Here is a 26,168-nt window from a genome sequence, read left to right as displayed (position 1 = left end):
TTAGGCCCTGAAGAGCTATTCTGTGTTTCTGGCGGTTCACACACACACCAAAAGGCAGCTGATGAAGTGTAGTCACAAGGACTCGCCAGAGTGATGTCATGGCGGTCGGGGTGGGGGTGGATTTGGGGATGAGAGACAAATGACAACATGTAGAGGGCCCTTCTGCAAGGTCCCCCCCTGCTCAGCCAACACTACATGTACACAGGACACCCTGTACCAGGGCCCCCAGTCCGAGGTGGGGCCCAGGGCCTGACCATTCCCCTGTTTCCATCATCACTAATCACAGTACTCACCTTCCCTGGGTTCTTTTTGTCTGCTTTCCTGCAAAGTCTATTCTTTTCCAGTTAAAAAAGCCTGGGAGAGCTTCTGAAATTCACAAGGTGGTTTAGGGATAAGATTTATCATAACTTTTCAAAATCGAGAGCATTACCAGGAAAAGAGATGTATCAGAATTTCAAAAAAAAAAAAAAAAAAAGGAAATATTCTCAGGGCTTGAGGTGAAAATGCTAGCAACTCTCCACGTGGTAGGGCCCCGTTTGGTCCAGTAATCACAACAGGAAGGTGCCTGGCATTTCGAGGCTGCTGGAGGGTTATGAAAAAATAGGCCTGGTTTTTGAAACCACTGTTGAGATTGTCCCCCAAAGGCCAAAGCAGGTGTTTTCAAAGCACCCCAGAAACAGGTCTGGGGAAAGCCTCAGTCCCCCATTGAAGGGAAAGTTGCTTGTTTTCCATGCATCTGGTATTTTTCCGAGCTCCAGTGGGCACCGAGGTAGCTGATATGGGTGCTTCAAATGTCACCTTGATTTTCTGATCTCCTGCATGTATGCTGAACGTGTGGGATTGCTGCATTTAGAATGTCTCTTGCCAAACTCTGTCTTGCAAGAGTCAGAATTCAGGCTCAGACGTCTGATGATCGAACCACACAACTTCGGAATTAGTCATGCTAATGAAAGCCATTTGGCCCTGTTTTCTCTGTGAACAAAGCTGTCTGCGTTGGTTCATTTAATCGAGCATCTATCTGGCAATTATTGATATTAAATTGATTTAGTGTTTCGAAAGATGTTTCAGACACCAGACACGGAACTCCCAGTTTATTTTACAGCTGAGTACAGAACATGAATTCCTTCCCGGAGTCGTCGGCTGTGGGTTTAACCCCTAAAGTGTAAGCATTGATCCTTCTTTACCTGGTGACTTACTTACTAGCCGTTGTGCTCTTCCTTCCATGTAATTTATTTTTGGGAAATAAATGGAACCCTTTGAGGGGAGGGTCACCTGCCTGAGATTGTTTTTCCTGAGCAGAAGGATAGTTTGCTTAGCGTGTCATGGTTCTTCACCAGAAGGCTGATGCTATGGTAGAGACGGGAAAAATATGTTACTTCACAGACAAGTTTTAAGTTGTTTCCCCAAAGCATCTGACTAATTCTCCAGCAGCTCTCAGACGTATTGCCCAATTTTACAGAAAAGCTATGTGAGGGAACACGTATGAAAGGTGAAAATATTGTTGGCGATATAGACAGTAATTGAACATGATCTCCTCCCACTTACGTTTTATCCTGTAGGTCACACTGCCTCCTACATTACCTGATTGGTATTAACATAAGCATGGGAGATTAATTTTATAGATCACAGGGAACGGAGATGACATTTATCTTCACTTTTCAGTGAATCATCTCACTGGGGAAGGGTGAACATTCAACCCAGGTTAAAAGAGTTAAGAACAAAGTTAGTCCATGAATAATGTTATCTCTGTTTTTGTTGTTGTTGTTGTTACTGTTTTTCTAAATTATGATATGAAAGTCTATCTGCCTAATTTTGTTTGCCAAAAAAAGGCAGTATTATAATCTTGGCCAGCCCAGAGATAGAATATATTACTAACAAAATCATAAAGATTAGGAGAATGTATTATTAACAACATAATAAAGATTAGGACAAACTGTGAAAGACTGTAACTTAAACTGCACTGAGCTTTTCCTTCTGAATTATATCACACTTGAAGTAAAAATGCCCCCCTCACCTCCAACTCAAGACCTTGGATAACGAAGTAGAGAGACAGGAATACGTTTTGATCAGCTTAGAACCTGTATTGTTTAAAAAACACAAAAGGCAGGCATATTACCAGGAATGGTGAAATCTGTCTTTTCTTTTTTCTTAAAAAATAAAGAAATTTAGATACAGACTAGATGCCTAGCCCTTTGCTCAGTGTGGTTTTTTGTAATCACCTTGGCAAGCTGAGGGCTGGTGAAAGAAGTGGGCCTGCTTTTTTGGGCTCTGCTGTATTTCAAGGCACGATCCTTTCAGGAGGAATAGAGGAATTTTGTAGCTTCAGTTCAGGTCAAATGAACAGCCAATACTTTCTGACTCATGCATGAGATAAGATGACTTCCCTGGGATGGTGTTGGGCCAGAGGCTTGTCTGGGCCATTTCTAGGGGTGGCTATCCTGCCCATGGGTTTGTGAGGGAGAAGCTGGCATTGGGTCACTGATGTCCAAGTCAGCAGAGAACCCTAGGCTGAGAGAGTCGCCTTTCTCCCAGCCTGGCCGCACGACCTTCTGTGCGTCTTCCCCAGGGAGCTTTGGCCATCGTTTTCCCATGCTCCTAGACCCAGTCCTGCTTCTCGCTGAGAATGCTGAACAGGCTTTGTGGCCTGAGTAAAGGGCTGAGATGTTTTACTTCCAGGTCAGCTGTTTGTCTCCCCAGGGAAAGTCATTTTTTTTGTTGTTATTGTTAATGGCTGTGTCCAGTTATCCATCGGGTGAGGAAAGACTATGAACCCAACTCCAAACTCCAGGGCAGGGGAAGCCTCCTTTGCGTAAAACCCAGTCTCAGGCTTTTGTAGATTATTTGATATTGAGCATGTAGGTTATCCAGGCTTCCCAGGTGGTGCTAGTGGTAAAGAACCCATTTGCCAATGTGGGAGACAAAAGAAGTATAGGTTCAATTCCTGGGTTGGGAAGATACCCAGGAGGAGGACACAGCAACCCACTCTGGTATTCTTGCCTGGAGAATCCCATGGACAGAGGCACCTGGTGGGCTACAGTCCATGGGGTTGTAAAGAGTTGAATGTGACCGAAGTAACTTAACACGCATGCATGCATGTAGGTTATCCAGGACTTCCTTTCTTCTTCACAATGTTAAAATTGTAGTAGTTTAATTCTCTGCCGCATCCTAAAAAGAACTTGCATTGGTTCTTTTGACTTATCAGGACTTCTTTCAAAGGCATTTTGGAGGGTGAGGAAGCCAGTGGCACTGAGAGTCACACTGAGTGAGGCCCTGAGGTTTGGGGACTAGATGAAACATATATTTTTCTACCCTGTCTCATGTGTGTGTGTGATGATGCAATAATGCTATCTGTTCTGGCAGGGGAAGTGAGTAGTTGAAACCATTTGAAAGTGTAAGATCTTTGTAGCTATCAAATACCCCCACCATCAGTTTCTCCAGAACAGTTTTATTTATTTGAGTCACCCTGATTATATGGTCTCAAGTGAATACGCCATGTACTACAGCAGGCTTTGACAACAGATCTCATTTAATGAAGGGTAGAAATAAACACTGAAAATCAGCTTCAATCTTTAGAAAAGGTCTGGATTTGTACAACATAGTGTAACATAAAACCAGGTTAGAAAAAGATAAAATCTCATCAGTTGGGACATTATTTGGAAAGCTGGAGTTTGGTGAGACTCAGTCAAGGACTTTTGAACCCTGAAAATGAACTCAGGGTCTTATTTTAAGCGAACTGGGGCTGACTGATGGGCAACATGTAAATCTGCCCACTTTGCATCTAACCTCCCTGTGAACCTGGAGTGAGAAATCCCAATAGGTCAAATGGACTGAAGGGCTATATGCCTAGCCCCCATTTTTGAAATAAGGTGGCTTAGTTTTGGTAATCCAGTGTATTGATCCTACAGTATAGGAGAGAAAGGTTGGAAATGTGGGATGATCCAGGAAAAGTATCCAGGGACTGCTTCTGCATCCTGTGGAGAAGTTGGGGTCTAGATGGGTTCTGGTTTCATCATTAGACTTTTCACCAGAGCCTTAGTTTTTAAAAATTAATTTTTATTAGAGTACAGTTGCTTTACAGTGTTGTGTTAGTCTGTACTATACAGCAAAATGAATTAGCCATGCATATACATATATCTCGGAGAAGGCAATGGCAAGCCACTCCAGTACTCTTGCCTAGAAAATCCCAGGGATGGAGGGGCCTGGTGAGCTACAGTCCATGGGGTCACTATCAGTCAGTCGCGACTGAGCGACTTCACTTTCACTTTTCACTTTCACACAATGGAGAAGGAAATGGCGACCCACTCCAGTGTTCTTGCCTGGAGAATCCCAGAGACGGCGGAGCCTGATGGGCTGTTGTCTATGGGGTCGCACAGAATCGGACACGACTGAAACGATTTAGCAGCAGTAGCATACATATATCTCCTCCCTTTTGGATTTCTTTCCCATTGGGTCATTTGCAGATGGACCTAGAGATAGTCATACAAAATAAAGTAAGAAAGAGAGAAACAAATATCATATATTAATGCATGTATGTGCAATCTAGAAAAATGGTATAGACAATCTTATTTGCAAAGCAGAAATAGAGACACAGGACAAATGTATGGATACCAAGGAGGGTAGAGAGGGTAGGAGGTATTGGGACATTGGGATTGACATATATACACCACTGATACTGTGTATAAAATGGATAATTAATGACATATGGGCTTCCATGGTGGCTCAGTGGTAGAGAATTCACCTCTAGTGCAGGAGACATGGTTTGATCCCTGGGTCAGGAAGATTCCCTGGAGAAGGAAATGGCAACCCACTCCAGTATTTTTGCCTGGGGAATCCTATTGACAGAAGAGTCTGGGGGGCTACAGTCCATGGGGTCTCAAAAGAGCTGGACACAACTTAGTGGCTAAACAACAACAATGAGGACGCACTGTAGAGAGAAAGCCTTAGTCTTTTTTTTTTTTTTTTTTAAAGAGCAAGTAGAAGAAGAGATTCTTGTTCTCTACTCACAGGCAACATGAAAACTGACTAGTGAAGAACCACTCACTGACTAGTGACTCGTCTTTCTGAGATGATCAGAGTTAATAGAAAATGCAATGGTATTCCAAACAATGAAGGCAAGGGGAACGCATAGAACTCTCCAATAACATTTAAAAGCAAGGTTTCATTTTTGGTGCTAAGATTTAGAAATCTCCAAAAAGTTAATGATATCCCACAAAGTGCATAGAGCACTTAGAATCAATAAAGCTTCAATGAAAAAAAAATGAAAATAATATCTGATACCTGGAACCCTGTGTAGATTACATAGGAGTCAGGTTGAGATTAGATTAATATAATCATAGTCTGTTTAACTGAAAACACTCTGGAATATTATTAGCTTTATCTGAATGCCTTTTGTATCAAATTCTTGACCTGATTTTTGTCCCAGTTTCTCTTTTCTATCAACTAGGTTTAGTTCTTTCTTTAAGAAAAAGAAAAGTTTAAAAAGATTCTAATGAAAGCCGGCTGACTCCACTATGAGTAATATAAGAAAATCTGTTTTGCTAAGAGAGTGACGGAATATTGAAATACCTGGTTTTATATTTTTATGTGGGTTTGGCAAATGCAGTCTGAAAGTGGCTAATATGATACCCGACCTGGTGTTAATAGCCAATGATAATTCCATATGTACCACCTGCTACCTGTCAGGTTACACATTCTTTCTTTTTCCCTCTTTTGGCATGAAGGTTACATTAACTGTGAATACGGGTCTTCAAGGCTGGAGTGGAGGTGAGCCGTCATACTTTTCAGATGAAATCGAGCTTTGAAATAATTATCATCTTGGTTTCTTTTCTGAGTCACCCCTTCTTCCCAACACCCCCACCCCCCATTGACTTCGACAATGCACTTAAAAGTTACAACCCACCATCTCAAATTTGGAAATCATTAAGAGCGAGAAGAGAAAGGGAAGGAGAGAGAATGAATCACAGGCATAAACTAGAATGATGTTCGTGGAGGAAAATCCTCCTGCCAAAAAGTAAAATTAGAGAAATTTCCTGGAATGTATCTATGAGGGGAAAAGTCACCCACCAGAGACGTGGATTTGTTCACTAATTGCTTTACACCTTCGTGGTTAAATGCCCCTAAGTCATTTCTCTTTTCTCCCATGAAAGAGTTTCAGAAAAGCTAACTCTACATGGATCAAAATTGCTTCTCTTTTGCTCTCTCCCACTGATACCTATTTAGAAATGGGCGGGACAAAGCTGAAGAAAATATCCTCCAAACAGCAAAGCCAAGCTACTTGCCTGTCCATACAGGAGTCTGGTCTGAGCAACCTGTATGACTCTTTCCATCTCTAAGATCTGCCCCCAGAAAGTTGGTACAATATTTGATCCAACATGTTATGGAAGAAAGTAGGGAGACCCCCCCACCCCGCCCTTTCACCCTGAGTTTAACCATTAAACACTTTTTTGCTTTAGAAAAATAGACCCACACATGTTCCTGACTACTGAGCAACCAGATTTCCTCTTATAACCACTCAAAATGGTGTATGGGGAGTCTGAAAGACAAGCACAAGACATTAAAAATGATTTTTCTTGAAAGGTGAAGACATTATTAAAGATTTCCACTACCATGCCTTTATTTTTTTGAAAGGAAATAATTTTAGCCTCTTATTAATATTATTATTCCAGCTGTTGTTATGTTCCTTCTGAGTAACTCAGAAAAAGCACAGAAAGCTCCCTTTCTTTTGGGCTTTTAAATATCTTCCCGGACCATTTAATCTCTTCAGATGGGAACCAACAGCAAAGGCTATGGTTTGGCTCAGAAAAACTGTCCAAATGTCTTATGTGTCCTCATGATTCAAGCAATAATGTTGCTTTGCTCAGAAAAATTGCAGCAGCTTTTTCCAGGTGCTTTCAAAATATTTTTCTCACTTTGGTTAGCCATCACATTAGCCCCTGAAGGTAGCTGTTCTGGGTTCCCCTTCCCAGATGAGGGGATATGAATTTAATTGTCTAATAAATGCCTCTCAGGACAGAAGCAGAAACCCCTCAATTCCGACACCTGGTATCTGCTCCTGGCTGTGGCCACAGGCTGCTGGGAGATTAGTGTACTGTTTGACTCTCTTCTAAAAGTCCCAAGCTAGCTTATGTCTTTGTTGTTTTTAGTGGCTCAGTCGTGTCTAAATCTTTTGCAAGCCCATAGACTGTAGCCCTCCGGGCTCCTCTGTCCATGGTATTTCCCAGGCAAGAATACTGGAATGGGTTGCCATTTCCTATGTCAGGGGAACTTCCTGACCCAGGGATTGAACTGGCATGTCCTAGATTGGCAGGTAGATGCTTTACCACTGAGCCACAAGGGAAGCTTTGTCAAAAAAAAAAAAAGTGTTGGCTGGCTAGTAAGGGAGAAGATATATTTGGTTTGGTAATAAACCTGGGAAAACTGTTTCCCACTTTTCAGAAGTTTGTATTGTGTATGCTGCTGCTGCTGCTAAGTCACTTCAGTTGTGTCCGATTCTGTGTGACCCCATAGACGGCAGCCCACCAGGCTCCCCCGTCCCTGGGATTCTCCAGGCAAGAACACTGGAGTAGGTTGCCATTTCCTTCTCCAATGCATGAAGGTGAAAAGCGAAAGTGAAGTCGCTCAGTCATGTCCGACTCTTAGTGACCCCATGGACTATAGCCTACCAAGCTCCTCCATCCATGGGATTTTCCAGGCAAGAGTACTGAAGTGGGTTGCCATTGCCTTCTCTGGTATTGTGTATAGAGTCACTATAAAAAATGAAATTGCAATGATAGAAAGCTAAGCTCATTTCATTCCATCCTTTTGGCCTAACAATCTTTTTCTTCCTTTTTTTTTTGGTGTGGACCATTTTAAAGTCTTTATTGAATTTTTTTACAATATTGTTCCTGTGTTATGTTTTGATTTTTGGGCCACAAGGCATGTGGGATCTTAGCTCCCCGATCAGGATCAAACTAGCACTCCCTGCATTGGAAAGTGAAGTCTTAACCACTGGACCACAGGGAAGTCCCTGGCTTAAAAATCTTTTGGATGGTTGACATTAGTGATTTCACTGAGTGGAAGGACCAAGGAGCTCTCTATTTTCTCTGAAATTACATTTCCTCCCTCTTTGAAGGTTTACTATCTTCCCTGCCAGAAAACATGTTTCCCACTTTGTCTTTTTAGAATCTCAATTTGCATGGCTATTGGTAAAGAATCCGCCTGGAAACACAGGAGATGCAACAGACTCAAGTTCAATCCCTGGGTCGGGAAGATCTCTTAAGGAGGAAATAGTAACTCACTCCAGTATCTTGCCTGAAGAATCTCATGGGCAGAGGAGCCTGGTGGGCTCCAGTCCATGGGGTCCCAAAGAGTTGGACATGACTGAGAACACACACACATCTATTAAGCTTACCTTGACCTTCTAGATTCCAATCTCGCTTCAAATTTTCTACCCCGGTCATTGGCCCATGCCTTGCGCTCTCCGGATCCTGGTTTATTTGGGGAGAATTAAGCTTCACGGTTGGTTATAATACTGTCTAGTTTCACAATGTCGAGCACACAGATGCATACGTTTCTTTGAGACTCTACTCTTCAGCATGAAAGAGGGACCCTTCATTGTAATCATTACCGAATGGATACAGTACTAATGGAACTTAATTGTTTCCACTAGATGGATCTCGGGTGTTTTTGGCAGCCAAAATGAAAATGACTCCAAATACCATCAAAGGGGCTTATAAGCACCCAGCATGCACAGAGTGTTTTGATATACAGTGGAGTGTTAATATCATTATCTCTTCTAATACAACATACGGTTACTTTAATCCTCTCCCGCCTCTGTGATCTTGGAAGATCCGACGGATAGAAGGCAAAGAATAAAACACTATATACGAGGAGACAAAGGGAGAATTAGTCCCCATCCTCTGAATGCGACTTTTTTTGATTGTTTGAATGTTGGCTTCAAATATGTACCTTTATCAATACTGACTTCTGTATCCTCCACGCTAGTTTGAGTTTGTATGCGACATCAAACATACCTTTTCGCACATGTTCTTTCCAGATTTTTTTTAACACTTACTTAGCAGTTTATAGAAGGAAGTGAATGATCTCCTCAAGCTGCTTACAAATTAAAAAAAAATCTGTGCTTATTAATTATGCAGGATTAGTCTAATTATAATTCAGCAAATTAATTAGCGACAGAAGGTGTTCTGAAACATTGGAGTACATTTGCATGTTAAATGGAGAGGCTAGTCTGTAATATATGTAAATTTATGCATGGCTTCATAGTTTAATTTAAAAATTTGCAGCTGCATATGGTATGGGAGCAGGTGAAAAGTCAGTTTTAGTTTAATGATGCTAACAAACATTGGATGGTGTCCTGTCTTAGCAAGAGAATGCATTCATATCTGCTAATCTACAATTCTGTCATCAGAAGATAATATTACATAGATGCTCAAACTCAAGGTCATTAGTGAATGGACCCATAGGTGCAATAGGTAGCAAGCTGAAAACTGCAGAGAGAAGCAGTGATCAGAGGGACGCAAACTCTCTGAGCTTTTTGCTACATAATCAAACATTGTGTATGGATTCAGTCGGCATTCTTTTTGAGAAAGTTAACACTCCATCCTGTGTAAAAAGGGGCATCTTTTTGGTATCTATTCTGTCGGGTGTAAATAGTGGTCCAACCTTGATTCCCTTTCCAAATATTCACATTTGCACTTTGTTTCAATTTCCTGGAGCCGTGGGAAAGTTATTACCGAGTTATGAATTAATGGTATGGTAGAGAGTTTTACACATTGGCCTCAACCATCTGGCAAAACAGTAAAACCAGCGGACCAGGCAGCAGCAAAGGGCTCTTGGTGTAATTGGTGTTCACTGCTCAGCCTAGCATAGATGAGCTTCATGGGGAGGGCAGAAAGGTGGGAGGGGGAGGGGAAGGCTGCAGAGGGGGAGAATGTGCCGCTCAGGAAATAGGATGGTAAAGACCCACTAAGCTGATGGCTGGCTAATAACTTCATTTCTTTCACCCAAGTCATCCTGGCATTGGAATGGGAAATAGATTTGTATTCTAGTTCTGAAGTCTCACTGAAAGATGTTTTCTGAAGTCAGTCCTTAGCATGTCCAGTGTTGCTCAGATTTCTTTTTTCTTTCTTGATGAGAAAAGAGAGGAAGGGACAGGGTGAAGAAGAGGATACAGGTTAAAAACAACAACAAAAAAGGAAAAGATGGAACCGTGAGCGTTGCAAGGAGCCCTCCAAAGACAGTTTATGAGAACAATTGGAATTACAAACATGCTCTTAGTGTTGTGTTTCATTCCAATTCAAGCCCAGAGAGTTCAATTATTATTTTCATTAATGGTGTCAGATTTTCATCCGAGTGCAAAAACAAGCTCTTCTCCTTGGAGATTTTTCTCCCTACAAGCTTCCTGGTGCCAAGTAATGGAATTCAGGAGAGTGAAGACATGTCTGAATACAGAAGGAAAAAAAAAATCCCTACATGTAAGCTCAGGTCCTCAAGACACTATAGCATGTCGCTGGTCAGAAATAAGTGGCGAATCCAAGAAACCCCTGTTTTTTGCACCTTGGCAGCTGTTTACAGTCGATTGCTTGCCACTTGAGCTATGGGAGACATTCACTTCCAGAGAAATCATGAGATGGCTTTGAAATGAAGCCTGAAGATATGGTGTCGAAATCACATAAGCAGGGGAGTCGCTCCCTTCTGGTGCCTAAGTGAACACAGTGGATTCCGCTCAGGAGGCAGTGTGTTTGGTTTAATGAAGGGTCCATTTCCAAACCAAAATGCCAGTTCCAGGAGCTTATAATTGGGAGTGAATGCCGAATAGAAAATGATTTGACGGGGTGCGCTGCCAGTCAGCAGGTGTAGGCAGCTCTGAATTCTTTTGCCTGCCACGGGTTATTGGAAACCACCATGAGAATTTTGACCTACCATCTTTTTTGTTGTTGTTGTGCTTTTCCTGTAATCTGTTGTCATGGATTAATTACATGTTCTTCTTTTTTTTTTTTCTTTTTAAAGTACTCCTCCCTAAAGATTAAGGGAAGTTCTTCAAGCAGAGTATATACCAATATTGAGAGAGAAACAGTGCAGAGAGAAGCAGGTTTGAATTTGTGGCAACTCCCCTCTGGTAAAGGTTTGTTTGGAAAATGGGCCATTTTCAAGTGTGGCTGGTGAGAAGGGGCAATTCAGAGGAGGCGGCGTATCAAATAGTAAATGTATCAGTTGACTTCTGGCTTCTCTGTCCATGGGATTTCCCAGCAAGAATACTGGAGTGGGTTGCCATTTCCTCCTCCAGGACTATTCCTGACCCAGGGATTGAACTTGAGTCTCCTGCATTGGCAGGCAGATTCTTTATCACCAAGTCACCAGGTACCAGGCATTTACCTAAACACTTTGCATGGATAACTAATCCTCACTACTGGCCTGGGAGGTCATGTTACAGAGGATGAAACTAAAGGTCCCTACTTCTTTTTTTCCTTTTTACAATAAATATTAAGCAAGCAAGCAACAACAACAGCAACAATAATAATAACTGCAAAAGCCTTGACATCATCTGGAAATGGCTTCATAGGGATACCCAGTGAGCTGCCACATATAGGACTGAAACTATCTGTCACCAAAGAAGTTTGCTTGCTGGTCTATTTAAAAATCTCCAGTGGAGAAGACTCTCCTCTGTCCCTTGGGTAATGATTTTCAAAATTTAGCTTTGGTGACTTATTCACAAAAAATTTTTCCAAGATTTATTTCAACTTCTTACGTTACATGTTTGACTTCCAGCTTTTTTTTTTTTTCCTCCCTCCATAGTCTTGATGGACAAATGACTTTGTATTTTCCTCATCCACTTGAGCAACATTTCACATTCTTTTTGCAGGTGCTACAGCTATTTGGGCCATGCCTTCTTTGGACCATGTGGGTTCTTGAGATGTCTTGTTTCCCAAATATCTGATAGACTTGCTTATCTTCCTCTGCAGCTTCTAGCACTGCTACAGAATTTCTAGAGAACACAGTCCCTGATAGGAATGATAGACATTGTTGTTGGCTTTCTTGTCTTGTTTTATAACATGTAGAGTGACTCCATTCTTATTTACAAAGATGAAAGAAGTGATGTGATCTCCTGTGTAGATCAATGAGGTACTGATCCCCTAAAAAAAAGAACTGTTTGGCTATGCGTTCCATCTTTTCCTTCCAAAGAAACTTGGCCAAGCTCCCTCCTTAACAAAGTTTTTCTGAGTCAGACAAACCTGAGGTCCACTCCTGGCTCTTCCACTCACTAGCTGCTTGCCTTTGGGCAAGTAGTCTAACCTGAGTCTTGATTATCTCCTCTGTAAAATGGGGATGTTAATTCTCCTCCTCTCAGAGTTGAGGGGATTAAACGAAATCATGCATCGTGAATAGTATGAAGTCAATGATTAGGGGCTATTTATTTATTATTATTAATATAATTATTATAAAAATTAGACTTTTAGCCAAGGGGAGTTAGAGTAAATGTAAACAGAAGTAGGGACTTCCCTGGCTGTCCAGTGGTTAAGACTCTGTGCTTCCACTGCAGGGGGCACAGGTTCAATTGCTGGTCAGGGAACTAAGATCCCACATGCCACATGGTGTGGCCAAGAAGTAAAAAGAAAAAATGTAATCAGATGTAAAAAAAAAATATTCCTTAAAATATTTCTTTAAACTTAAATCTTTCAGATCTGAATTTTTTCAATTTCATTGAAATCATGCAGGTGATTAAGCCTTAATGGTAATACAAAAGCCTTAATGGTAATACAACCCTTTAGGAATGTCTGTGGAGATTAAAGATTCTATACCTACTCTATTTGTGTATTTATGTTTATATTTTTAAGGAGCCATTTAAATAAACAGATTGCATAGAAAATCAGCTTATAAAAAGGAGTATTTGAACTTAAATAAGCCAGCCAAAAATTTTAAATTGTCTCCTCTTTCCATGGATCTTCTTGAGTCTTTGTACCAGCCATCATCTTACCAAGCAGATCTCAAGCATCAACCAGCCGTCCTCAGCTGTCCCATTGCTACTTTTGTTAGGGTATAGCAAGAGTCAACTGGAAGTTTGACTTCCCAGTGCTTAGTGCTTAGTGGTTCAGTCATGTCTGACTCTTGGAGACTTTTTGGCCTGTAGCCCACCAGAATCCTCTGTCTATGGGATTTTTCAGGCAAGAATACTGGAGTGGGTTGCCATTTCCTTCTCCAGGGGATGTTCCCAACCTAGGGATGGAACCCCCATCTCCTGCATTGGCAGGTGGATTCTTTACCACTGAGCCATCGGAGACTTCCCAAAGTCTCCTCACTTTTATAGACTTGTGTGAGTCTTCACAAGGCCTTTAGAGCTCCAGATCCCTTTCTCATCTTGAGCTGACACCTCAACAATCAATAGGTTGATGAAGGTCACATCATTGTCAGGCCAAGGAAGGGGTCCACTGCTATCCTTCTCCTTGTTTGGGCTGCCTGAGTTTGTATTCTGTTGGAGGCTTTCAAGGGAGGAAAATGTGTTTTCTCTATTGTCAGAAGGTTCAAAGAGGACATTACAGTTAAGACCTAAATCAAAGCTAGAACATTATCACTGTGTTTTACACTGGTCTTAAGCGGAAACCAATCACTTAGGGATTTTCCTACCAGGTAAAGCAGAGTGAGCTGCCAAATGGGCAGTTCTTAGAGTAAGAAAATAGCCCCATGGATACGTCCATCCATCATGGCTTCTCCCTCTGCCTGGTCCTGTAAAGAATGTAAGCGTGAAAGAATCCTGGCAGAAGAAAGGCGACTGCCCATTTCTTTCAAATATGCTTCTATGATTCAGTGCATCCCAACATAGTTCTCAAAAGTGATATAAAGGTATTCTAAGGTCAGAATTATTTTCTTTTCAGAAGTATGTGCAAACAGAGGAGGCCAATTATATTTTAACTTATTGGACCCTGGAAAACAAAGTTCAGCAGTTAATCCAGATGAAATGTGTCTTCCTCAAAAATCAATACACATAGACCTTTAAGCACCTACATAGTTTATCAACCTTAAATGTGGCTCAGACTTTAGTGATCCAACCTGCATATGTGGCCATTGTGGCTGAGACAGAACCAGATACAGCATCCCAGCTCTTGAACTTTGGAGAGGGTGGGAGTTCCCCATCTTCACAGCATGTAAGATGTGGCCATGTCATCACAGACGCTGTTTCCAGGGTAGATGGAATTAGAATTTTTTAAGGGAATAAGGAATGAAATTTCAAAGTGAAAGGCATTTTACATATTATTTTGCATAGACAAAGGCTCTGCATAATGGTAGCTATTACTAGTGCCAAATTCACTTTCTTTGGTTATATACCCCTGTCTAATCTTTTTCTTGGGGGCTTCCCCAGTGGCTCAGTGGTAAAGAATCCACTTGCAGTGCAGGAGACACAGGAGACTCGAGTTCGATCCCTGGGACAGGGAAATCCCCTGGAGGCAGGCATGACAACCCACTCCAGTATTCTTGGCTGGAGAATCCCATGGACAGGGGAGCCTGGAGGGCTACAGTCCATTCAGTCACAAAGAGTCAGACACGACTGAAGCGACTGAGCGCACAGTCAATCTTTTTCTTGAAAGAAGCCTCTGTGCCTTCCTCAGTGCTTTCTGAAAGGTTTTTTTTTTTTTTTAATTTTTTTAATTAGAGGTAAATTGAATGGCCTCTTCCACAAATCTGGGGAAATAATATGCTGGATTTTGCACTGTTGTTTAGTTGCTCAGTCATGTCCAACTCTTTGCAACCCCATGGACTGTATCCAACCCCATGCAACCTGCCAGGCTTCCCTATCCATGGGATTTTCCAGGCAGGAATACAGGAGTGGGTTACTATTTCCTTCTCCAGGGGATCTTCCAGACCCAGTGATCAAACCCGGATCTCTTGCATTGGCAGGCAGATTCTTTACCACTGAGCCACCAGGGAAGCCCTGGGTTTTGCATCAGTCAGATCATTGGCTATAATCTCAGGTCGGGCATGAATATTAAGTAGTTACTCTTCCTGTAATTTAGAGATTTCCCACTGCCCCCACCACCATACCTGAACTTTATACCTTATTTGTACATCTAGTTTGAATCTCAGTTTTTACTTGGGATGGGTTCAGGACATGTCTAGAGCCACCTAGGAGATTTTATTATGTTCTTGAACAGTACTTTGTGCTTTAATATTCCAGAGATTGGGAGAAGAGATTTCTTGGGTACTAGGTAATCTTAGGATTTTGAGTGTGTGCTAAGTCACTTTAGTCATATCCAACTCTTTGCAACACTATGGACTGTAGCCCGCCAGACTCCTCTGTTCATGGGGTTGCTCCAGGCAAGAATACTGGAGTGGGTTGCCATGCTCTCCTCCAGAAGATCTTCCCAACCCAGGGATCGAACTTGTATCTCCTGTGGCTCTTGCATTTCAGGTAGATCCTTTACGACTGAACCACTGGGGGAGCTTCTTAGGATCTTTTTCAGACCCGTATTCAGAGGTCTCCAGGCTCATCTCAGAAACCGAAGAAGCACATTTTGCATAGTTTGTGTGCGCCATGGAGGCAAGGATTTTGTCTGTCTTGTTTGGCACTCTGCTGAACCTTCATGGCACACACTCCACACTTAATAATTGGCCAGATGAATAAAGGAATGAATTCAGCAGTGCTTTTAGTCATAAGCATTTACTTCTGTGGAACTATCATTGACCTAATATTTCCTTTTGGAGTGCTATAATCTCTCTTTCACTCTCCAAGAAACCAGAATCCTTCACAAGTTTTTTGTTGTTGTTGTTTTAAAATTTTTTTCAGACTATGTTTTCTGAAATTTCTCTTTAAACAGTTATATATACGTATATTTGGGCTTCCCAGGTGGCTCAAGTGGTAAAGAATCCGCCTGCCAATGCAAGAGACGCAGGTTCGATCCCTGCCTTGGAAAGATCCCCTGGAGTAGGAAATGGCAACCCACTCCAGTATTCTTACCTGGAGAATCTCGTGGACAGAGGAGTCATGTGGGCTGCAGTCCATGGAGTTGCAAAGAGTTAGAGATGAATGAGCACACACAAGTACACTCATATATATTTTAACTTTTAAAAAATTCTTTACAGTTTGCTTTCGGAGGATTCTAGAGAACCAATTCATTATTATAAAAACCAGTAAATAAAGAGGAATTATCTAGCATTTCTCTTGAGTTACCTATACAAAGTTAAGCAGTGATATTGAGATATAGTTTACATACTATAAAGTTCACCCATCCAAAGTGTACAATTCAATGGTTTTTTGTATATTGACTAAGTTGTGTAACCATCACCATGATCTAATTGGTGCAGGAAGCATAGAACTCCAGATGGGGCTTGCAGCCAGAAAAATCCACCAGTTCAAATCCTTGTTTCTGTTGCTGACAAGCAGTGTGATCTTGGGGCAAATTTCATAAGTTCTTGGCACCTTTGTTTTTCCTAGCTGTGAGATGATTCGTCACTCATATAGTTGTTGTGGGAAATAAATGAGGCGATGGATATCAAGCACATAGCTTGGAGTATGGCACAGAGCTGACATCTGGCAAACTTTCCTCCCCGCTCCCTGTGAATCTGTACCTTTAAGCTACTGGGCCACACAAGATGGTAGGCAGAGGTAGCGATGGCTGTTATCTGTGATATTCCTTGCTACTTTCTCCTTCTGCCAAAGCACAGAGAAAGGATCCTAAGAGAATAGCCTCTTACTCAATAAGCAGCCCATCAACATCTGGCCAAGGTATCAACCAAGATGCCTCAATTTCTACCCATCAGCTTATCTTGGTGATTCTTCTTTCATAGTCTCTGTTCAGGAGGGTTGTCCTCTCACAGAAAACCCCTGCACACACCCCTCTTGGACTTCAATAAGTCATAGACTTTTGTCTTCAGAAGTTTCTTCTAATGTTTCTTCTCCTAATGTTCAGGAGGGTTGTCAACTTTATGCATTTTCCTTTGCAATCACAGAATGTTAATGTTGGAAGAAACACTGGAGATAATCCAGTTAAACCCTCCTAACAGTCCATGGGGTCACTAAGAGTCGGACACGACTGAGCAACTTCCCTTTCACTTTTCACTTTCATGCATTGGAGAAGGAAATGGCAACCCACTCCAGTGTTCTTGCCTGGAGAATCCCAGGGACGGGGGAGCCTGGTGGGCTTCCATCTATGGGGTCGCACAGAGTTCGGACACGACTGACACAACTTAGCAGTTGTTAGTCGGACACAACTTAGCAGCAGCAGCAACAGTCAAAGAAACTGAGGCCCAGAGGAGTGAAGTGACCTGCTTCCATAATTGGTAGGAACTCAAGACTTGTACACTGTCAGCATTTAATAGATAGTGTAGTGAAGGAATGAATGCCTTAGAGTCTGTTCTCATGCCTCACTGGACCCAGGAATCAGATTGAAAGCTGAGGGCTTGAGTTCAGGTTTGGATCCCACTCTCTATTCCCCTTTCTTTAATAAAACAAGGATAAACCTGTCGCCATTAGCCTGCACTCATAAGCAATGAGATCAGAAGCCTAGCCGGAAGTACTGCGATAAGTGGTTAGAATATTTCTGAAGTCAACATTGTTTGGAGAAAGTGAAAATTACAACTTCCAGCCTGATGAGTCTCTGCGTGTTTGGTCTGAATCCTGTGGTTCACTTTGGTTTCCCATTTCTGAGTGGAGAGAGCTGACGTTTTCCAGGCTTCACAGGGATCTAGAGGCAGGGGATTTGTTCTCTGCAAGTTACCCTATGGTTAATGGCTGAGATGGTGAATAAGGGGTTCTGTACCAAGCCCCCTGAGCATGGTGGGTGCAGGGGGTGGAGGGGAGGAAGGTGGGAGACATCAGTTAAAGGAAGAGAAGAAAACTGGAGAGGTCAGTAAGCTCCATGTGTATGTGTGTTGCACACTCAGTCGTGTCTGACATTTTGTGATCCCCTGGATTCTCGGTCCATGCCAGGCTCTCTGTCCATGGGATTCTTCAGGCAAGAGACTGAAGCAGGTTGCCATGCCTTCCTCTAGGGGATCTTCCTAACCCAGGGGTTGAACCTGTGTCTCCTACATTGGCAGGCAGATTCTTTACTGCTGAGCCATCTGGGAAGTCCCAGAACTCATTTAAATTGATTTCTAGGTCCGCATCTGAAATTCACAGGCCATAATTTCTGGTGTTAGCCATTTAGAAGTAGTTATACTTTCTTTTAGAAAGTACTATACAATGTAAGAGAATTTTTGTTCCCCCTCTCTCTCACCTCCTCCCTCCCTCCTCTGTCCTTCACTTCCCTTTTGTGAACAGGGTGTTATATCCTTAGTGTGCTGGGTGCTGGGTAGGTTACAAACTCAGACCCTAGGCAGGCAAAAGAGTCAAAATGGGGAGGGGTTTTCTAACCAAAGAACTGTTAAGGGTCCTAATTTAAAATGAATAAAGTCTTTCAGCAGGCCCCCTCTTTCCCTAAATCAATTTGATTTTATGTAAACATTTATCTCCTTTGCACTTCCATACCATGCATCTAATAATGCCTTGGTGAACATTAATGTTTTCAGCAGGTACATTTTGGAGAAAGAGGGGATTGGGTAGATGAGGGGAAGAATAACAAAGAGAATGCGTTATAAGGAGCCCAGTGGTGGTGAAACTTTCCAAAAACCAAGGAATTTGTGAGAAAGAGAAATTTTGGTTTTAGTAGGGGAAAAGATATAAATTACTGATCAGTTGGGGGGGGGTGTGAGTGACAGTGCTCAGTTGCTAAGTCGTGTTCAACTCTTTTCAACCCTATGGACTGTTGCTTACAAGGTTCCTCTCTCCATGAGATTGTCCAAGGAAGAATACTGGAGTGGGTTGTCATTTCCTTCTCCAGGAGATCTTCCTGACCCAGGGATCGAACTTGCGTCTCCTGCATTGGCAGGAGAATTATTTACCATTGAGCCACTTGGGAGTGAGTGGGTGTTGGAGAGCAAATTCCATGTGAGGTCAGGGGTTGTTGGTTGGAAAGAGACTCAAGTGAGAAAATGGCTGGTTTTAAGTCTTTTGTGACAGCATTTCCAGGCATTTTAAGTGGCTGTTGGTGACCCTTCTAGGAAGACACAAGTGAAAAAATACTCCCCCTTAAAAAAGAAAATGTTTGAATTCTGATTAACCTGTTGTTAAATACAAGGCCACTTTCTTTTCTAACATGCTCCAGTTGCTCTAGACAAACACCCCATTGCACTTTCGAAAGCAGAGGCAGGTTGCGAGCTTGAACACTACAGAAAGCATCAAGGGGCATCTCTTCTGCCTTGTCATTCTCTGCCTGGTACCTCAGATAACAGCCCTGGACACCTCCATGGCCCAGGAAGTGATGCCTAACCTCCCACCCCAGAAAAGATTCAAAAAGAGAAATGAAAAGCAGATGCTATAAAATTTGAAAATAATATTTAGCTATTCTTTCCAAATTCACACCCAACCTTATTCATACATAGGGGTCAGGAGCACTTGGTCAAATATTTTTAGTAAATCTAGAGAAAATTCTCTAAAGAGTGCAATTCCTCTTCTCTCCTCTTTCATCATTTACTGTTTATCCTCCCATCAGTGTTTTCTTTTTTTTTTTTAAGTGGTAAATACAATTAATTGGAGCACTCTCTAATTCTTTTGTGTGATCGTGAAAAAAATAAAAATAAACAGAAGGGCACCATGGGAGCATCTCACCAACCGTTGCTTTAAAAAAAATAGAATTTTTGGAAGCATTGTTGATTTCTACTTATTTTTGTTGGTAAATCCTGGGGAAAATGTATATCTTTTCCTTTAAAGTTCTAATTCAAGGCATGGATGTGAGAGTTCTGAAGGGACTTTGGGACTGCGGTAAAATTTCGTTGTCATAGTAACAGAAAGGGAAATAGGCCTTGCTCACCTGGGACTTTAACACTGCAAAAGCTGAATTTTTTTTTTTAAGGAAAAGGACTCTGCAAGTGAAATAAAGGAAAAACTTATTGTATTTCAAAACAAAATTCCAAACATTAAACAGGTAAATGGCTGAAAAGACCAACTTCTGCCATTTTTCTTGGTTTCTGTCCTCATCTGATCAAAGAAGCCCAATTCTAAAAGTGCACAGAAGGGTTATCTAGAATAATACTGGCTTAAAAATATGTCTTACGAATGGTAACCTCAGACTGGTATTCTGCACCTTTGTATTTTTCTGGATCATCTATTGAAGGTCTGAAAGGACATTCACACTTGTTAATAGTCATAAAAACCCCAGCATATACCTGCACAGACTGTCTTAGGAGAGTAACGTTGTTTTCTGATTTCATATCTATCGGTTGAAAATATCAGACCCCCTTTGTGTGCGAGGGTTTACGTGTGAGGTGTGTGCACGTGTAAATGTGTGTGGCCAGCAGAAAGCGACATATGTGAGGAACCCTGGGATTCTGAGCTAAGTCGTGTCATTTTTAACCCTCTGGAGAGATATATTTTTGTACAGCAGGAGTTACTCCTGTTTGTGAAGACTTTCTTCTTCTTCTTCCTCTCTCTCTCTTTTTTTATTTGAGAGAGAGCACACCCTAGCCACTCGGGGCCAGTGTACAAACCAGAACCCAGCTTGTGAACCACTCCACAACCCTCAACAGTGACGGAGCCGACTTGGGACTCAAAACATCCAAATTTGCAAACTGCAGACGGTCAGCTAGCATTCCTTCCCAGGCAGGGCTGGCTGAAATTCCCCAGACCTGAAATCCAATCACTTTCCAATCAAATCTAATATAATGCAGATATAGTCTCTCTTAAAAAATGTTTACTTAAAAAGGTAACACATTGCTTTCTCTTCACAGATTCTTTTTAAAATTTTTCCTCAAGTGCAATCAGAATTGTTTGAAAACAGCAGGAAACCCAAGGGACATGAGAAGGTTTCAGGTAAGGGACCTGCAATTCTTGCCTGGTAAATAAGTCATCCTATTTCTTCTCTCCTTAGCACTCTCTTTTTTCCTTTTCCTTTTTTTTTTAATTCCCCCCTAGAAAATATTATTCACGGATGCTGCTAACAATAAAAAAAGATTACTCTAAATGATCACCCTCTTCAGATAGTACTGAAGGTTTTTTCATTTTGTAATGTTTAGGACTTCTGTGTCCACTGCCAGAGCCCCAGGGGAAGGGCACCAACCCAGGCTGGAGATTTGATTTTAAGCCCTCAGGCTGCCCTGTGCACACACAGCTGCCCACAGCAGGAACCATGATCTTGATATTCAGCCACCTTGGGATTTTTCAAAGCAGCTTCTCTGTGCTTTCTGCAAGCAACAGCCTCTTCCTTTCCTTTGCCACCGATTAACTATTCAGTGGTCTCTCTCGGAGTGTCTGGGAAAGCAGCCGCCTAAGCAGCCGTGGTCACTTTAAGATCTCAGCATGACAACAAGACCCACGGGACAGTAACCCAGCTGCCTGGCAGTTAAATCTGCCACCAGTTTCATCACCCCTGCCACTGATGTACCGGGGATACAAGCTAATAAAAACACAGAGCGAGGCAAAGTGTGTCAGGTTGGAGATGTGAGGCAGGGCAGCCCGCTTGGCCCCCTTCCTTCATCTTTGATGGACCCACATTTCATCCACCAAATGGCTTTCCTGCCGTTCGTGGCCAGTTGAAATACCTCCCATTCCTTTCCCCATAGAAAAATGGGAAACGTGTTAAACAATAGTATTCTAGCTTGAGACTTTAAAATCCTGGCAGCAACGTGGGAGATGGGGACGCTTAGCCTCACGTTTCAGGTGGGGAAAGCAAGATTCTGGGAGTTTAAATAACTCAACTGTTACGCCCGGAAGGAGATGGTAGAGCTGGGAGCCATTGTCTGATCAAACTCCTTGCACTGGACCCTGAGTTCGCAGCATGTCCATCTGTTAGGCTAATGCTTGCTATTGCCTTTATGGAGAGTCTTGATAATTTCTGAACAAGGAGCCCATATTCTTGTTACACTGGACCCTACAAAGGATGCGGCTCCTCCTGTCTGGCACTTGGAGCACTTCTGTGATTTAGCTGTGGCGTTATTAAAGAGTTAACAGGGGAGATGGGTACGGGCAAGGCCAGTGAGCACAACCTTGAAAACCAAAAGTTCCTCTAATTTTTTTTTCACTGAATCGTGAGTATCAAATAATCTTCTGGTGACCAGGATGTTTTCTGATTCCTTGTTTAACACTAATACCAGCCTCTCCTAAAAAGTTAAACCTTGTTTCTTCATCCTATCGACTCTTTTCCTTGCTGTATGATATGAAGACAAATAGAAACAAGAGGATTTTCTTGGGGGTCAAGCAGGAACATTGTGCATAGTGGAAGCTTATGGCACTCAGTTTCCAAATGGAAACATAAATAATTTCTGTCCAAAAAAAGAGTGGAATTCCAAAGTGCCCAGATGATCTAAGCTTAGCTTTCATGTCCAGAAGAAGGAGAGGCAGGGAAAGAAGCTGGCAGCTTAGATTTGTATCCACCCTTATTCTCTATCATCCCTTCCAAAGAGCTTTACATTTGAGAAGACACTTCTAAGAAGCTTTTAATAGAATGCATTGTCATTTTATTATTTTACCCTTACTTATCCCTGATTTTAGAAATGTACTCACTAAACAAATGCACCTAATATTTCCTTTACTTCTTGAAAACTTCTCTAAATGAAGTTTTTAATGAGCCTGAATTAAAAAAAATTTTTTTTAAGTGGATTTTTGAGTCATTATTTAGACACAAAAACTTTCTTGGTAATTTAGGTACAAATACAGTCAATGAGCCTGAATTTTTAACAGGGTTAGAATAGATATTGTTCGTCTCAAAATATGAGAAATTCTTATCCTATGAGAATGTACTTGACTTTTGCAAAGACAATGAAAAAGTTTTTTATAAGCTTGTGGATTCTATGATTGTCTCATTTCCAGGGTACAGGTAAAGTCAACAGGAAAAAATTCTTTTGCATTTTTTTACTGAGATATAACTCATATAACGTATTCACAATGTGCAAGACAGTAGGTTTTTATTCACAGTGTTGTGTAACCATCGCCACCGTATCATTCCTGAACATTTCCGTCATCACAGAAGGAAACCCCATACTTCTCAATTCCTTTTTCTCTCCACCCACTGAAAACCACACATCTACTTTCTCTCTCTACAGATTTGTCTGTTCTGGACATTTCCTATAAATAGAATCATACAATATGTGGCCTTTAGTCTCTGGTTTCTTTCACTTAGCATAATGCTTCAAGGTCCATCCATGTTGCAGCATGTATATTTCATTCCTTTTTTATGGCTGAATAATAGTCTATTGTAAAATATACCACATTTTAAAAATCTGTACATCAGTTGAGGGACACTTGGATTGTTTCTGTTTCTTGGCTTTTACAAATAACGCTGTTGTGAACATTCATGTATAAGTGTTTTGTTTTTTTTTTGTGGACATGGTTTTGATATCTTGAGTATATACCTAAGAGTAGAATTTCTGGGTCATATGATAACTTCAGCTTTAAGTTTTTGAGGAACTGACCAGCTGTTTTCCAAAGTGGCTGCACCATTTTACATTCCCAACAGTAATATATAAAGGTCTCAATTTCTTGATATAGTTGCCACTACTTGTTTTCTGTTTAAAAAGAAAAAATCCTGACCATCCTGTAAGTGTGAAGTGGTATCTCATTATGGTTTTGATTTGTCTTTTCCTAATGACTAATGTAGAGAAGGCAATGACACCCCACTCCAGTACTCCTGCCTGGAAAATCCCACGGATGGAGGAGCCTGGTGGGCTGCAGTCCATGGGGTCGCTAAGAGTCGGACACGACTGAGCAGCTTCACTTTCACTTTTCACTTTCATGCATTGGAGAAGGAAATGGCAACTCACTCCAGTGTTCTTGCCTGGAGAATCCCAGGGATGGGGGAGCCTGGTGGGCTGCCGTCTATGGGGTTGCCCAGAGTTGGACATGACTGAAGCGACTTAGCAGCAGCAGCAATGACTAATGATTTGAGCGTCTTTTCATGTTTTTGGCTATTTACATATCTTCTTTAATGAAAAGCCTAAAACTGAGCGATTTCACTTTCTTCGTAAATGTGTTAGTCATTCAGTCGTGGTCGACTCTTTGTGACCCCGTGGACTGTAGCCTGCCAGGCTCCTCTGTCCGTGGAATTATCCAGGCAAGAATACTGGGATGGGCTGCCATTTCTTTCTCCAGGAGATTTCCCAACCCAGGGATTGAACCTAGGTCTCCTGCATTGCAGGCAGATTCTTTACCATCTGAGCCACCAGGGAAGCCCAAATGTCTAATTCAAATCCTTTAAGTGAAGTGAAGTAAAAGTCACTCAGTCGTGTCTGACTTTTTGTGACCCCATGAACTATACAGTCCATGGAATTCTCCAGGCCAGAATACTGGAGTGGGTAGCCTTTCCCTTCTCCAAGGGATCTTCCCATCCCAGGGATCGAACCAGGGTCTTCTGCATTGCAGGCAGAATTTTTACCAACTGAGCTATTGCCTATTTTCAAATTAGGTTACCTTTTTATTGTTGAGTTTTAGGAGTTCTTGATGGGCTTCCAAGGTGGTGCTACTGGTAAAGAATCCCCCTGCCAGTACAGGAGATGTAAGAAACACAAGTCCAATCCCTGGGTGGGGAAGATCCCCTGAGGAGGGCATGGCAACCCACTCCTGCGTTCTTGCCTGGAGAATCTCACGGACCCAGAGCTTGGCAGGCTGCAGTCCGTAGGGTCAAATAGAGTCAGACATGACTGAGGCAACTTAGCAAGTGTTCTTTATATATTCAGAATACTAGGCCCTCAGATAAATGATTTGCAAATATTTTTCTCATTTTATCACTGGCTTTTCACATTCTTGACAGTATCCTTTGATTCACCAAAGAATTGGAAAGTTTTATACTGTACTCAGATTCTCTTGGGCTTCCCTTGTGGCTCAGCTGGCAAAGAATCTGCTTGCAGTGCAGAAGACCTGGGTTCAATCCCTGGGTTGGGAAGATCCCCTGGGGAAGGGAAAGGCTACCCACTCCAGTATTCTGGTCTGGAGAATACCATGGACTGTATAGTCCTTGGGGTCACTAAGAGTCGGACACGACTGAGCGACTTTCACTTCACTTCACTTCAGATTTTCTTATGAATATAGCCTTCTATGAAAGATCTTTAAAGTGGAGAAAGGCTTGCTTATGTGCTCTGAAGGTCAAGTAAGAAACTTGGATCAAGTTTAGTATATGAAACAAAACCAGAGATAGTAGGTGATTATGAGAATGAGCTGAAGGAATGGTAGCTTAGGAATTCCTAGAATATATACATATATATATATATATATATATATAGTCTGAGTTTTATAAATATATATAAATATAATCTATGTATTATAAATTTATACTTATATATATAATTCAGAATGACAAATATAATAATTTTAAAACATATGGACAAATAACTTCAATTCTCTACCTTTGGTATAGAATCAAACATAGATTTAATCTGAAGTATATATTTTTTTTTGGTGGAGATTTTGATCTGAGCAGAATAAAAATACAAAAATATTTCTAACCAAATCATGGATCCAAGCAAACTCTCTCTCCTCTCTCATCTTTCCTCTTCCCATTCTTCTCCAAACACTGGTAGAACCTAGGTTCCTTTTCCAAAAACCATCAAATAACAAAATCATTATATCACACATTTTCCAACCTGAACCAAACCTCTCTTTCATTCAATTCAAGTCCTAACTATCATGGGTATATAAAATATTTATTGAAACATAAGAGTTTTAATTCTTTTTTGGGCTCAGACCCCTTTGAGAATTTCATATAAGCTATAGTTTTGTCCCAATAAAAAGCTATGTTTCAACCAAGTTACATTTAAAATTTCAAGGGTTCCCAAACCTCTTAAAACATCTCTGAGAAGTACATGGACCCCTGATCTAAGTAAATGAAATTTATCTGATACCCAGTGGACATCCTCCATGTAATTTAACCCTTACGATAGGGACCTGTCCATTCTTGGCTTTAAAGACCACCTGTTCCCAGATGCCGCCTGGATCCATATCATCAGACTTTTCTCCCTTCTCTGGAGCTGCAGAAACCCAGCTTTACCTCCCTCCTGGGCCTCTTCTCTTAGATGACTAATGAACTCATGCTCAAGGCAGAACTCAGTCCCACCTCCCTGATCCATGCCTTCCTCAATTATTATTAAAGCGTCACTCCCTCCTGCTAAGTATCTATAAAATCCATCTCCCTCTCCTGAAAAACTGCCACAGACCC

The 26,168-nt window shown here is 41.6% G+C and overlaps 1 protein-coding gene across 1 annotated transcript in view; it reads left to right on the top strand.

The window, feature by feature from the left end:
* EBF2 (EBF transcription factor 2) overlaps positions 1 to 26,168 on the top strand; it is a 221,448-nt gene that overhangs the window by 132,645 nt on the left and 62,635 nt on the right. Inside the window, exon 7 of the mRNA XM_055578771.1 lies at positions 20,755 to 20,836. Coding sequence (XP_055434746.1) covers positions 20,755 to 20,836 — 82 coding nt within the window. The remainder of the gene's footprint in view (positions 1 to 20,754; positions 20,837 to 26,168) is intronic.

The sequence above is a fragment of the Bubalus kerabau genome, chromosome 4 (assembly GCF_029407905.1).
Source record: "Bubalus kerabau isolate K-KA32 ecotype Philippines breed swamp buffalo chromosome 4, PCC_UOA_SB_1v2, whole genome shotgun sequence".
In the NCBI taxonomy this organism is placed as follows: domain Eukaryota; kingdom Metazoa; phylum Chordata; class Mammalia; order Artiodactyla; family Bovidae; genus Bubalus; species Bubalus kerabau.
The sequence above is the reverse complement of the archived record's forward strand: the minus strand, read 5'-3'. Positions and strand labels throughout refer to the sequence as shown.